The following is a 15,524-nucleotide window of genomic DNA, read 5'->3' as shown; positions in this document are numbered from 1 at the left end:
CTTTCACTAAAACTCCAAATGAAAATTCAGGATGTCTTTTTACAAAGGTGTCTAAAGCATTAATAGGCATGCCTTAGATAATGGATCAATTTGATGGGTGAGATTTGGGCCAAGCCATAGGCCCATTGGTGCCCCTTCCAGAAGATCTGAATCCTTTTAAAGGGTATTGTGGAGCTCCTTCTTGGGTCTTCTCTCAAGAGGGAGGCCCATTAGCCCAATGAGATCTCCTTTGCCTTTATGAAGAGTCGCTTGGTCCTTTCATGAAAAAGGTCCGAAATTCTCCAAAGAAGAGGTCAGATTTACCCCACTTGGCTGATTTGCCAAGTGGGTCACATTAAGTGAAAAAAACTATATTTGTATACCATTTAAAAGATGAATATATGTGGAGAATTCTAACATAATATTTAACTAAATACTCATGCTCCACGTTAGGATTTAATATGAAATGTGAATAAAATGTGCCTTAATGAACTCTTATTTAATACCTTTATATTGAGTTATCAGAAATACAATCAAGTTAATTTTGCATTAGGTTCGAAGTATCGACACCCTCTGCTACTTATAATCTTTGGGAACCTTTCATAGTGCCAAAAAGTGGAATATTCACCAACGACCAAAATCTTATGCATGTGACAATCTAGGCCCTTGTATCATGATATTTAATAAATCAAATTGGACAAATAACTTTTACCGGGCAACCTTCTTAATATACTATATTAACATATATGTTAACTCATGAAGTATCGAGTTGACTGAATTGATTGGTTGAATTTCTAACCCATGGGTGCCAAGCTAAACCTCTTATTCTAGAAGTGTACCATGTAAACTCTTTCATGGAACCTTTACCATCATTTGTTGTCATATTTATAGAAGCCTTCATCTATGTGAGATTATTGAATGTCATAGAATATGGTTAACCATCAAACACGAGTGGCTCATTCTAGTTACTAGTCATGCATGGAAAAAAAATCCTAGAACACCTCCAATTTCTTCTCTAACCTAGCATGGGATTTTTTTCATAGTTTTCCTCAAGTCAATTTCCTCTTATAAAAAGGTCAATGATCCCACTTTGATCACATAATTAACCTTCCTAGAGTTTTTGCTGAATCTGAGGGAACATTGTTTGGCATTCCTTATTAGAGACTTTTTAATCATAGTAAGAATACGACAGTATATCCACATGGTGTATTTTCTGTCTCATGTCTTTGGACAACTTACACAATCTTGGCATAAATCAACATGGTTTAAAATTAGGTGTAAAACTATCCAGGGATTCATATTAAATCGATTCTGTGAACTCTTTTCTGAAATGACACACACTATATATAGTATGCATCCACACTGATGAATATAGGATAAATATGCTCATCAGATAAGTGGAATTAAATAATGTTATTCTCTATGGATATTTCAATAGCCATCTTGAGTATCATATCAATATGAATATTGTGTGTGTTAATATATATATATATATATTAGAGATCTCTGTAGCATGTCTCATCATAATTCATTTAGCCATTGCATGTTCCAAATATGTTAATACAAATATAGCACAAAAATAATGAAGAAGGATTTCTTTAATAATATAAATAAGATATGTAAGTTTGATCGGCATGTAGGCAAATATAACCCTAAGTCATTTAGAATCCTTTTAATTTAACATGCCTTAAACTTCACAGATATTCATTAATAATAATATCCCTTAATGTTGAGAGTAATAACACTTATAAATGATATTTTTGTTTAATTTTATTATTGAAGATATATGAATTCAATTGACAAATTCATAAATTTCCTCACCTCGTATAGGTAGAATCCATAGTGAAGAGAGTATTGAAATTAATAAACTAATACAGAGAATAATTTTTCAGGAATAAATCCATATTGAGGAGATTAGTTTTTTCTTATTTAGTTTTATACGTCTTATTTTAATTCATGAATAATTATAAAAAATACATAAAAATCATATTTTCTACTTTTTTAGAGTTTTCATATATTTAACGTAGACTAAAAATCAAGGGGGAAAATTTTTTTTGGTGTTCTTGTGGGTATTGGCAGTACTATGGAAACCTGGTGACACTCGTGCAGCCAGGTTGGGAGTGACATGAGTGTATAATGGAGAAAAACAGCTGCACTAACAACATGTTGTGAATTTTGTGTGCAGCTGTTATAACCCTTGCAGGCACACATGGCAGTTGTGAATTTACACACAAAGCAAACACTTGTAAGCCGTAGATGATGATGAAATGGGGGAACGGTGGTAGACAGCTTGAGATGCCATGTTTTGGAGGAAGAAGGGTGACTAAAAGAGATTTTGAGTGGGATTTGCCAAGAGCACTTGTAGGGATGTAGGGAACCCATGGAGAATCAAATCTCAAAACTATCAATCAGGAAGATAAGACATGCCCCATTATTTTTTTCCAATCATAGGTCAAGTGATTTTATGTTCCAAAATCATTGATTTAGAGTATGGAAACCCTTTTTCAATGTAATCTTGGAATTTACAGGAAATGCTTTTACACAAGGTTGATGACTACTAGGAGAAAATCCCCTCTAATGCTCCAGACTCCTAATTTTCTGCTTGGTTACTGTAGGGTAGGATGACTTGATCTGGTCTATATATCCATGTCCTCTCCTGAATCATATATGGAAAGTTTTAAATCAAAAGTTTGCCAAATTTGAATAAAAACTTGAATGGCGATTAACTCCAAAATGTTCCACTTCAACTCAACTAGTTAATGATCTCAGATATTATTTTTCTCCTTTTGAAGTCCATATTACCCATGTAATCATGATATCCTGAATTCAAATAAATTTCAAGAATATTTGAAAGCTTTACCAACTTGATTTCAAGGAATTTAAGCTTGGAGTCGTTAGGAATAAGGTGGTAATTTGATTTTTCCCCCGTGGGATGCCATGAAACATGTCACGCTCTAGAAGATACGGAGTAGAAAATGAAATGTATCATGGAACCTCTATCATCATCAATTATTGTATATATATAATTCTTCATCCATGCAAGACTTCTGAATGCCATAGGATAGGCCGAACTATCAAACCTATTTGACATTCTAATAGTACTTATGCATAACAAATATCATCCAAAAACATCCTCTCCATTTCCATTTAATTAATTTTCTTCATCTTATAATTTTAAAGGATATACCAAGGATTTCATTTACTTCTATGTACCAGAGCTAAAACTAATTTTCATCTCATAATTAGGGAACTGTAATATGTTGTCAAAATATAAATGTTCATTCACAATATGTTAATTGTGTCTCAGGTGTAAGGGAAACTAACATGACGGTGACATAAATCTACCTAATTAGCAGTTAAAGGTAATATCATTAAGAACGTTCTGGTGAACTGTATCCCTCATGAGCAACCACTATCTGCCTTGTGTCTCTACACTAATGTCCATAGTGCCAACCATACTCAACCTATGCAAGTGTGGCTCATACTCAATCTATGCAATTCAGGCTGCTTAGATTTCTTTTGCAGATCGCTTCTGAAATCTGCCCTCAACAACCCATTCAGGCGGCACAAGGAGTCAGCCCAGCAATCTGTTTGACTTGGTTCTATCGGTTTGTGTACCAACTCTTGTTGGCCCACTAAGATCTCTTCAAGATTCAATACACCAGTCATATACAACCATAATTCCTGCAATCAAAAGAAACAAATACTTGTAATATATTATTTTCATGTAAAAATATTTCAAAAAATTAAGAAGAAGCATTTCCAAGAATCTATTAATCATTACATTTTTGCATCAGATGATAAACATTTCTATAAAAAAATTTTATGGGAGCATTACTGTCATAATTTTATGAATATTGGTAAAGAAGAAACATAAGATCATTATCTAGTTTGATATCTAAACATTCTACATCAGTTTCATATTTTAATTTTTGTTATCTAAATCAGATTTCCAATCATTCACACTGATTTTTTAATAGTCTTATAATATATACATGCTTATGTTGGGCCTTGACATGGATGAATAAATCAAAATATTCCAGAGCGGAAGACTTGAACAGAATCGAATGACATCATTAAAACCATTAAACAAAGTAGCTTTACATGGATCACATCCGTGATTTCTTGGATCTCAGAGTGAGATGAGTTGAGCTGCTCAAGTGTGCAGCCTCTAGACATATCCACGCGATCCTCGGCATGTAAAATCTTCTCCTTCTTATTGACGTGACCCGTCCTACCTCCACTATCGTCGTTACGCCATTCCAATCACATCGGGCATGGAGAGGGGTGTTGGGAGAGGGGAGAAGAAGGGGAAGGCCCCTGAACAATTCTGGCCTGGGTGAATTTCGTTCAGGGCTATACCCTACTTATACTAAGTGGGTATTTTTCATAAAAAACCCCAAAACTTAAGTATATCTTCCGACGTCCAAAAGACCATTCGCATGTGACCCTCTAGGACCATGTATCAGTCTAGTTAATGACTCTAGCAGCCCAATAACCTTTATTGGCCATCCAAATTAATTAAATATATCATCATATAGATTAATTAATGTCGGATTGATCTAACCCAATCGATAGATTGAGTCTCCAACACGTGGGTGCCAAGCCACACCTCGTGTTCTAGAAGATACAAAGGAGTGTGTATCAACTCACTTCATACAACATGTTCATCATCGGTTACCGTGTATGTATAGTCTCTCATCCACTTGATGCTCCTTGGACGACTTAGGGTATGGTCAACTATCAAACTGTAATCAATTCTAAAATCATTGGAGAACTCTTCTCAGATATTTCACTACATTGGCCAAGGACTTCATCGCATCGTCTTCCTTGAGCTGTCACCTCTTATAATGAGGGTGGGCAATCCCATCTTGACCACTCAATCATCTTTGTGAACTTCTTGATGTACCCAAACTAAGACCGTTTTGAATCCCATGATTAGAGACTCGTTGGCCATAGTCAATGTATAACCGTCCATCCACAAGATGTCTTTGGTGTCTCAAGTCTAAGGACCACTTACACAAATGTGACATGAATCAATTTGATTGACAGTTTGGTATAATACCATTCAGGGATTCATACGGATCAATTCAATGAACTCTTTCCACTAAAGAGCACCCACTATCTAGTTGTAGTGTCTCCATGCTAATGGCTACGGGACCGGCCATACTCATCACATGAGTGAGGCTAGATAGTGTTATTCTATCCGGATACTTTGATGTCCTTCTCACGTATCCTTTGAATATGAATGTTAGAGCACATGCTTAAAGACTAGTGATCTATGTAGTATGATCTCATCATAAATCACTAAGTCGGATAATGTATTCATGGACTTCATTAAAAGCATCACATGTGTACTATAATAAAAATGTTGTATTAATGAACATGGAATGAGATGTGGAGCGTGTAATTGGCTTGCAGGCCACTAATATTTCCATCACAGATTGTAATATCAAGGCCAAAAATTCTAGGTTTCTCATGTTGAGAAGATTTTATCCTTATTTATATTCCTTTTCTCCAATGAAACAAACGGGGCTTAAAAATTGGAGATACAGCTCAAGTCAAGCTGGTATAAAGCTCAAGTTATTTCATTATTACTAAACCTGAAAATTGGAGATATGACATCCCTTTTACAACATTGCCACACCTAAGTCCAGAGTGCTCTTGTGGGAAAACTCTGTGATTTCTTAACATTAGACTAGTCAATTTTTTCTAAAAAATACATTTAAAATTATTCCCTACATAGTCTAGGTCCTTCATTCAGTTTGCTTAAAATATAAATATTGGTTCTGTGAGAATATATTTTTGTTTTGAGATGTACAAACTAATATATAAATACACATAATCAGATGAAAAATATCTTTTAATTTATCTCTGGCTCTCTCTGGCTTGACCCTTACTCAAGTCTATACTTAATAAGGAAACATTATAAATTTGTTGTTTAATCCAATAATTAATGAGTTTATACCCTCTTCTCTAGCGTATCACCATGTAAAAAATATCTGGAATTCCTCTTACTTTTGTAGGCTGATTGTAAGAAAGCAATTTTATTTTCCATTATTGATCCAAGTTAGAGGGTGAGTGAGAGGTGGAGGGGCTCTCTTAGTGTCCCAAATTACCTTTATCTTGGTGGAATATAAGGATCTATAGTGACTCCTTGTGTTTATGTTGTTATTTTTTCTCAATAGCCATCCATCTACATCAATCCAGAAACATTTATCATTCCACATCTATCGTTATGCAAGAATGCATCTCATCCACACCCATCATACATCCATATCTAATTTATATATCATTATTACTAACACATTCCATTTTTTATATAAATTTATATTCATCAATTATTCCATGTCCCTTAATCCCCATCTTCCTCATCTCACATAAAATTTTCTCGTCCCTTTATTACCATTTAAAATACATTCAATCACTTACATCCATTTCATGTGGAGACTATCCTTGCTCGTTACTAGCTAATCATTTTCTTTTATGAGTCAAGGTGAATAAATTATATTGATTAGCTCAAATATCAATAGTGGAGAAATCTAAGACATAATTTCTAATGTGTTTATTTTTTATTGTAAGCAACTGAATCTAGAAATGGATCAGCAAAATCCTCTTAGGTACATTACAAAGAAATCATTCTCCTTCCTAGTCAAATTGGAATTACCAAAACTTAAATGGACTTGTTTAATTCTTAAAATCAACCACAAAAATTATATTATAATTAAGATAAAGTGAAAAAGATTCTGTGAGATATTCCATAGATTTGTAAAGGTTTAAGCAGAGTGAATGTCATTAAAATGCATAGTTATGTCTTTTGATGAACATTGAAATTGGATTATGCCAAGTCAGCCCTCATTCAATGGGGTTGACAACAGATCATACATTTACATTTCATATTAGGAGCAAGAAGATAAATGACTTCATGTGATTAAAACTTTGCAACTCGAACATAAGATGTATACCTTCATGTATATGAAGATATCTGACACTTGACTATCCATTCAGCCAGAAAAATCCTCAACTTAGGAGTCGATATTTTATGATATGTTAATAACCATACTTTGTATTTTTGGTAAAATCTTTATGTCAATCACACATCATTGTCCAATTAAACATGATGGCCAACATGGGCTTTTTGTACCTATGTTAGATACTTATATTCATATCATTGGATTATTTTATATTGTATTACATACAGATGAAAAAACTTAAATATCTGAAACGTTTTAGAGAAGAAGATTTAATATAAAATCTTATTATTTCAGATGCATATTCACATATACATAAAATGTTTTACATTTTATGGCTTCTGAAATGAATACTAAAGTTGTAATTTTGCTAGTTCAAAAATTAAACTAATTAAAATGTCTTATTTTTCTCTCATCTTCAACCATTTGACGATTTTATACAGGTGAGAATTACATAATTTGATTTTGAAAGTCCATATAAGCAGATTTAATCATAATTTAAGACTATCCCTCGTCTCTCTCCCTGTGAAATTTCCACTATAATGAGCAAGGAAGAGTTTGGCCTTCTGAAGAGATTTGTCGACTTTGTCGAGAATTTTTTAAGGACCACGTTTGTTTGTAATATCATCTTAAATATATAAAATTTGGAATCATGTAGTTGTGACAGGTTTCAAGAATTTAAGAGGAGGAAAGTATAGTGACCTTGATTTCACTGTGTTAGTAACTATTGCCTGAAGATGATCAGTTAGGGAGTTTTGTGAACGACTTTTTACATTTTTTAAAAGTTGTATTGAACCATTTTTTGATACTTACTTGAATTTTAAAAATATTTAACTCTAAAATATGTTGAATGATTACTTTTCAATGACTATCCTTGAATATCTATGTGGACAAAATTATCTTATTTTGGTTGGTTTTTTCATTAACTCAATATAAAAACTGTATAAGGATTCCAGTAGGTTTTGGGGATCAAGTAGTCGAGGGCTTTGAAGCCTGCACAAGAGAAGTATTTGGGGACTGAGACAAAGGAGGTCAAGTGTCATCATTTTGTGGAAGGTATTGGGGGTGGAGTAAGATATACATTCACAAAAATTTGAATTTCTTCTTGTCCTTGTTATAACCTATAATTTTTACTTAGAAGGAAGTCACACAAACATGGTTAGTGCTCATCATAACCTTGCCTTGGATAACCCTGAAAAACATTAAGGCCTAGCATAAATTATCTAAGAAATATAACTGAGACTAACCTATCCTCAATCTAATTATCTAAATAGATACGTCATACCTGACGTACTTAAATATATTATAACAAATAAATGTTAAATAAGCTAATACAACCCTTTATTAGATCATAACTCAACCACATAAACAAATAATTGTAATGAATTAATGCAGGAGGTTTCTATGCATGATTACCAAACGATCAAAATGGAGGATTGTGACATAAAACTTTTAAAAATGAATTACCAAAAGATTTTATAGTCAACCAAGTAATAGGAAATCCATACAGCTTGACAATAGTTTAAAATTTTAACATCAGGATGACCCAATTGAGCGTACCTCATTTATGTTGAAATATTTTTCCTTGAAAGGGCATTCGATGATGTAGCCTAGAAGCCCATTTTTTTAGGCCCATTAGAAATTGGTGGCCCAAGAAGGAGATTCTTCTAGAAGCTGACAAGATTTTAAACAAAGTACCTATAACCCCACAAAATCCTCTAACATATTCTTCTCTAACAGGATCCTCTCACAGATTCTTATCTAATAAAATCCGCAGAAAAATTCTTCTTCTGCCACAATCTATATAATATCTCTTCTCTAGCTTGTCAGACCTGCAGATCTCCTATCAAAATCTCTTGATCTACAAATATCTTCTGGCAGATTCTACAGGCCCCAAAAGCTGCTGAATATCTTGGTCAGGCCTGCCAGGTTGCTTATCCTCTGTTTTTGAGCTTGTCACAGTTGTTTTCATCTATGTTTTGAGTTGTCCATTCATGGGTACTGTCATTGCGAATGACCTTTCACTTGTTGTGGCCTATATAAGCCCCCCATGTAACCTTGAAGGATTATTATTGAAGTGTATTATTTTGTTGAAACTCATGTTTCTCTCCTCTGAGTGTTCTCTTTGCTGGAGAGTGCTTCAATGCTTGTGGATTCAAGCACAACCCCTTGTGGACTCAAGGGCTAGAGAAGCTAGTTATGTGGATTTAGGACTTAGATGCTTCAAGTAGAACAAGGTTTGTGGCTTCAAGGCATATTCCTACATTTTTTGGTAGCTGCGTCAAGTGGTGAAGTAGAAGGTGCCTTCAGATAATAAATACTTTATTTGCGTTGTCTAGTGATAAGAAACCACCTATCTATTTTTCCTCACGAGGCATTTAGATGTGTGGAATAACAAAATAATACTATTTTAAGAGGATAAATATGAACATAAAATAAATTGCATAAGTGACTGTGATGTATGAAAATTATGTCTCTTAGCTTTAGTGACTGTGATGTATCATTGCATAAGGCTTCTTTGTGATATATTTCATGTAGTTATGTCATATATATATGCAATATATCTAAGGACCTACCTTGCTTTTCAATTTCAACCCTAAGCTATTACCTGGGTATCGTCTCCTTCATAAGATTGGGGATTTTATATTTGTGAGATATCTAGAGTAACATGGTGGGTTGTGCCATTGTCAAGGTACCAGGATATAGTTGATCCAATTTCAGGGGGAGCAGAAATGCATTCAAGATATGTTTGATGAAATTTCTTTCAGTTATATTGAGGCCGCCATTTTGAAGCTAATTTTGATGTCTCCAATCTTACAAGTTACAGTAAATGTATTTTCTACAATCTCAAACCCTATGATCAACTTGGTCACGGAGCTGGTATCTTGGCACATACTTGTTATGGGGACATCTTCCCTTGTTCATTCCTTGATCAGACTGGGTAACACGATAAGCATTTCACAAGGCTTAATTAGCCAGTATATATCATTCGGATGTTTTCATTCTCATCTCAAAATGAAAGGAATGGTTAATCTTGCTTGGACCATTTCTCAATTTGTGTGTGTCATCCTTGCGCACGGGCCATGCTAATCTTCTCTGTATCGTTCCAATTTTATCGGATATCCCCGAAGGGACAATGGTTAATCTTGCTTAACGACTCATGTCAGTTCTCAACTCTTGATCACAATATAAACTGAGTTTTCCATAGGATAATTTTATCATGTGTTAGTTTCAATGAAATTGACATAGCAGAGGTTAGTGTGATAGGAGCATTCATTCGTGGCAGCATTGGTAGGCGTATTCACCATATCGGCCAGAGGCCGATATCATTAGGCGATGCACTTTGATACTACACAAAATCACAGGAACTTGTGATAGAATAAGAGAGGATAGAGAGCCAGATTGAGCATCACTTGAAATTATATTCAGAATTTGTGATTGGAAGAGTTCAATGCATAGGAATATTATGCTTTTCCATATTCATATTCGTATGCCTTTTCGTATTCATTAATGAATTCATGTCCATACTAGTTGTTCATGTTTAGACTCATGCTTGTATTCAGGTTCATCTCACTGTTTCAACCATCATATTCCTGATCCTAAATTCAAATTCATCATGGGAAATTGTAGAACTCTTGAATACGCGAAATCACATGTTGTGTATGCCATGCTGGGCTGATCCCAGCGAGCAAAAAATATGTCTGGGCTCAGAAATCCACACGGCGGTCACTAACTTAACCACCAGCGACCAAAACCCGAGTAACAGTGGAAAGAATAGAATAGTTATGCACACAAGAATAAGAATATGACCTCGGATGAACAAGTAACGGAGGCGTCACAAATGGCCGCCTTCTCCGGTGGCACCACCGCCAAACTTCTCCAGCTCTCGACCGATGATAATATCGCTCGGCGCCAGATACCCACGAAATGACTTTACAGTAAATCTGGGTATCAACCCCATGACCAGAATTCCCAGCAAGCACAGCCAGAAAACAGAGGTGCCCATCACTTGAAAGATAGCCCTGAGACAGCCACAGAAAAAAAAATTGGTGATGAGTTAGAGAAAGAAAGGAGAGGAGGAATTGAGTGGGGGGTTGAATTACCAGTAGCCGGGTAAGAAGGGGAGTGAGTCAATGACGATGACACAGACCCAGGTGGCTACAATGCATCCCCAGATGGATGCATGGGTTATCCAGTTCCAGCGGAAGACGTCCAAGGCAAGGTGGAAGTTGACCAAGATGACCACTCCTAAGATCCATAAGTCACCAACGCTGGACCCGTCTATGGCGCTGTGGCGGTATGCGAGGTATGGGATGAAGAAGATGGCGGCGCTCTGCCATATCGTGTCTGCCATTGTCAGGAAGAAGCCGTTCAAGTCATAGCTCTCATCTCTCTGCCCTGCGCCATAGAGCTGTGGGTACTTGAGCAGCGTTTTCCTGCTCAAGTCTTTGTCCAATATCCCCACCACAATTGTCGGCAACGCCGTGTAGATTATCGAGTATAAAACCGCGCTCCACTCCGATATCGCCGTTGATAAGCTGAAAGCCGTGTAGATAGTGTACCTGCCAAAGAAAAAATAAACTCAAAATTGAAACATTGCCCGCCAATGGTTGAGAGTGTACGCCTGTGTTGCTCACCAGAACACGACGAAGACGTAGACGGCATTACGGTAGAAGTTGTAGAGGATCATGTACGCCATGCGCTGATAGTTCCAGTGGCCATGGACAAGCAGAAGAGGCACCAAGAATCTGAACTGCCCGATGGCAAAGTCGGAGGCCATCACAGCCTGCCTGCCCTCTTGCCCGCTCACCCCGATGCCGACATCAGCCATCTGGATCATCGACACGTCGTTCGCGCCTGCAAGATCAAACTTCTCAGATCTTTTATTACGGCCTTTACACCTTGTTTAATCAGGTTTGCAAACAACATCCTGCTTAAAGATGAAAAGTAACGCCCTTGCTAATGATAGCTATAGCTTTTAGCACAGTTGGTAAGCACTTGAATTCAATTAAACAGAGGGTTGTGAGAGTTACCGTCTCCAATGGAGAGGGTCATGTCATCAGTTCTGGACTTGATCAAGGACACGATGCCGGCTTTCTGAAGCGGTGCGACTCGGCAGCACAGCACCACATTGCAGGCCGTGGCCACTTTGAAGAGCTGCTCCAATCCGGTAAAGAAAAAGGAAATCAGTACAAGCACCAAACCGAAAGAGAGCAAGTAATTAGCACAAACCTCTTCCTCCAACTCGGTCTCGAGGATGTGGACGAGGCTGGTGCCGTCAATGACGAGCGCCAGAGACTCCTGGCCATGCTTCCGAGTCATGGCGAAGGCCTCCTGGAGGCTCCTCCGGCAGGCCTCCTTGGAATGGCTGTTGATGACAATCTGTGTCATGCTGGGGGTCAAAAGCTTACACGAGAACCCAATGGAGATGGCAGTCTCCTGCTTGTCCCCCGTCAAAACCCAGACTTTAATCCCCGCATCTCGCAGCGATTCAATCGCCTCTGGCACTCCTTCCTGTAGCTTGTCTTCAATTCCAGAAGCCCCCAGAATCCGCAGCTGGGTTTCAATGTTGACGGCCACTGCTCGAAGAGCCTTGGACCGCCCGAAGAGCGCCATGCTAGCCCGCTCGTAGCCAGACTTCCACTCCCTGAACTGCACCTCCGTAAGCTCCCTCACGCCCACCACAAGCGTGCGAAGCCCCAGAGATGAGTAAGCCAGCAGGTGATCCTTCGTCTTCTGAACAATCCAGGGGTCCAGCGTTTCCTCCAAAACTCCCAACATCGCATTGTCCGCCCCCTTGGCGAACAGCTTCACCGCCTTGTTCGGGCACCCCACGATCACCGACATCCTCTTCCTATCGCTGTCAAACTCGTGCAGTCCCAGAATATCAAACCTGCCACAGACCCACCAACCCACGACCTCAAATTCTCAGCCAGAATTAGACATGGTTGTTCTGTTCTGTTTGTTTTAGAGGAACAAAAAATTCGCACAAAAGAACCGCACAGGCCTTGTTTTTTTTTCTGTTCTGTTTTTTTTTCAAAAACGAACAAAATTCGCACAAAGCAAACAAAAGAACCGCACACGGGTCTGTGCAATGTTCTGTTCGAATTTGTTTTTGTTCTGTTAGGAAAACAGATCAGAGCTAACAATTCGCACAAATTCGCACTAAAAGAACAGAACGACCACGTCTAGCCAGAACTACACTCTGACGACTGTTCTAGGAAAGCAAAACGGATGAGATTTTTACTTTACCTCTGTCGACGGCCGAGAATGTCGACGACGATGTGACCAGAGGTGCGCTCGACGAGGACAAACCCGTAGGAGGCGGCGGCGTAGACTAACGCCTGCTCGTCGGGAGACTCCCCTTGATAATCAATCAGCTTGGAATTCTCCTCCAAGGTGTCCACAACGATGGGCACAATCGTGTTACAAGTGGCCAGCGCGAGGAAGAAATCGTAAGCCTGGCGACGCTCCTCGCCCTCGCCGCTTCTCAACAGTCTGAGCAGTTCCGGGTTGACTCTCACCTTCATCTTCGGCCTCCAGACCTGCCCCCCCACTGAGAAAGAAGCACCTCGAGAGGTCAACAATGGCGGAGGCACAGAAAGAGCAGAGATAGAACAGAAAATACAAGCTTACTCACCTCTGACGAAGCAGTCTTCGAGATCAGAGGAAGCGGCCTGGTAATCAGACCCGGTAATGCTAGCGCACTGGAACTCCATCTTGTTCTGGGTCAAAGTCCCGGTCTTGTCCGAGAACACGTACTTGATCTGGCCGAGATCTTCGTTGATGTTGAGAGCCCGGCACTGGAACCTCGACTGGGAGGCCTCGTCGTAGAGATTCTTGTCTTGGATCATGAAATAAGCCTGGCCGAGACGAACCAGCTCCATGGAGATGTACAGAGAGATGGGGATCATGATCTGGAAAACGATCACCGACATGAGAAATCTGTACCCGATCTCGGCGCCGATCCCGTCGTAGTTGAAGTCCTTCTCTTCCTCCCCGGAGAAGTCCCTCTTGCGGAAGAAGGGGGCGAGATTGAGCTCCCCTTTGTGGGTTTTGAGCCAGAACCCAGCCAGGAGAGTGACGATCGAGCAGAGCAAGAGCAGCAAGAACGAGAGAAGAACAGTCTCCCTGTTCATCTTCGTCTCCAGCCGGCTCCTCTTCGATGGCGCGCCGGAGCTGTTCAACATCACCTTCGTCTCCCTCCCGGCGTAGACCGCCACGCCGACGATCCAAGCCGTGTTCTTGATCTCGCAGCCGCGGAGAACGATGTTGGGGGCGCCGAGGGAGACGGTCTTCCCTTGAATCTCCATGGCCGCGTGGAATCCGTAGATGTTGCGATTGGGCTGCTCGCAGCGGAGAATTCCTTCGAATCGATCTCCGGAGAGGGTCTCCTGCTTGGCGTACCTGGTTTTGAGGTTCGATTCCCCGTCGAGATTGATGGTCTGAACGTAGGCGACGCCGGTGGGATCGCTGGTGGAGAGGAGAACCATGTCGCAGGGCAAGGTCTCGTTGGAGTTCACTCTGATCACCTCCCCGACTTGAACGTTCTTCCACAATTTGGGGCGGAATTCCCCGTCGGAGAAGACGTTCGCGCTGCGATTGTTCTCGATCCGATCCGCGCGGTGTCTTCGCCAGTCTTCGTACCCGTCCTTCACGGCAGTGACGAGCAGGACGAAGGCCAGAGGGATGATCGAGGCCTGCCGGCTGAAGACCGCCAGCTGCGGGAGCTGGTTCAGGATCGCGATCACCAGGAAGTAGATGTACGCCACGCGGTGGAATTGCTCGAACAGGTTGCGGGGAAGGAAGGTGAAGAAGTTGTACTTGCCGGTGCGGATCGAATTCCCGGCGAAGGCCGATCGGTTGTTCGTTCTCGCCGGATCGCCGATGTACACGAATCTGGCGTCCTCGTCGGCGATCTCCTTCTGCGAGGCGCCTCCGAATCGGTCCGATTCCGGCCCTCTCGAGCCGAGCTCCGTCGAGAAAATCCGATCCTTTCCAGCCGGAAACCTCGCCGACGCGCCGCTGAGCCTCGACGAAGATCGCAGCGGCCCTTGCCCGATCTCCGGATCGGAGCTGATCCTCTTCTCCGACATCGATCCGCGTTCAAATCCAGATCATTCTCCGATCAAACCCCGAGATCGATCCAGAACCACGATCAACAAAACGAAGAAGAAGAAGAAGAGGATCAATGAAGCTGGATCGAGCGAGTTGGTAGCAATTGCCGAGGCGCGTCGAGAGCCGCCATTAAAGGGCGAATCTTGAGGAAGACGAAGCTGCCCCACTTCGCTGGTCAGAACTTGGCCGCCGGACTTGTCGCGAGCAAGAAGAAGAAGAAGAAGACCGAGTAGATTCGCAATTTCCCCCTCCTTCCTCTCTATTTTGCGCTACCCCCCTCCCTCCCCTACCCACTGCTCCCGAGTACTTCCCTAAATAAGTATAATATTCGTTTAAAAAACAATTCCCTATTAGTCGAGGGTTGAATCGAAATCCTCTCGCCCGCGACTCCCCATGTGACGTGGCGCTCACCGATTCGTCGCGCTGCGCGCGTTTCTTAAATGTGACTTCTACCGA

General features: G+C 40.2%; 1 protein-coding gene and 1 non-coding gene across 2 annotated transcripts; both read right to left on the bottom strand.

Annotated features, from left to right (window-relative positions):
* Nucleotides 1-9,982: 9,982 nt before the first annotated feature.
* LOC144714221 (U6 spliceosomal RNA) lies at nucleotides 9,983-10,085 on the bottom strand. The gene has a single exon (XR_013584285.1). It is a non-coding gene; the product is annotated as a U6 spliceosomal RNA (small nuclear RNA).
* Nucleotides 10,086-10,564: 479 nt separating this feature from the next.
* On the bottom strand, nucleotides 10,565-15,291 carry ALA1 (aminophospholipid ATPase 1). The gene is made up of 7 exons (XM_078581491.1): nucleotides 13,591-15,291; nucleotides 13,203-13,506; nucleotides 12,183-12,843; nucleotides 11,984-12,107; nucleotides 11,588-11,807; nucleotides 11,054-11,512; nucleotides 10,565-10,972 (listed from the first exon to the last, which is right to left on the bottom strand). Exons 1-7 carry the CDS (start codon nucleotides 15,044-15,046, stop codon nucleotides 10,786-10,788), a joined length of 3,411 nt encoding a protein of 1,136 aa, XP_078437617.1. The 5' UTR covers nucleotides 15,047-15,291; the 3' UTR covers nucleotides 10,565-10,785.
* Nucleotides 15,292-15,524: the final 233 nt, after the last annotated feature.

The sequence above is a fragment of the Wolffia australiana genome, chromosome 1 (assembly GCF_029677425.1).
Source record: "Wolffia australiana isolate 7733 chromosome 1, ASM2967742v1".
Classification (NCBI taxonomy): Eukaryota; Viridiplantae; Streptophyta; class Magnoliopsida; order Alismatales; family Araceae; genus Wolffia; species Wolffia australiana.
Note: the sequence above shows the minus strand (reverse complement) of the source record. Positions and strands in the feature narration are given on the sequence as shown.

Bases quoted from the DNA above. Each gene is read 5' to 3' on its own strand.
- ALA1 (XM_078581491.1), bottom strand. From the start codon at position 15,046: ATGTCGGAGAAGAGGATCAGCTCCGATCCGGAGATCGGGCAAGGGCCG. The intron at 13,507-13,590 runs GTGAGTAAGCTT...CTTCTTTCTCAG, and splicing joins CGAAGACTGCTTCGTCAGAG to TGGGGGGGCAGGTCTGGAGG. The intron at 12,844-13,202 runs GTAAAGTAAAAA...GGTCTGTGGCAG, and splicing joins ATTCTCGGCCGTCGACAGAG to GTTTGATATTCTGGGACTGC.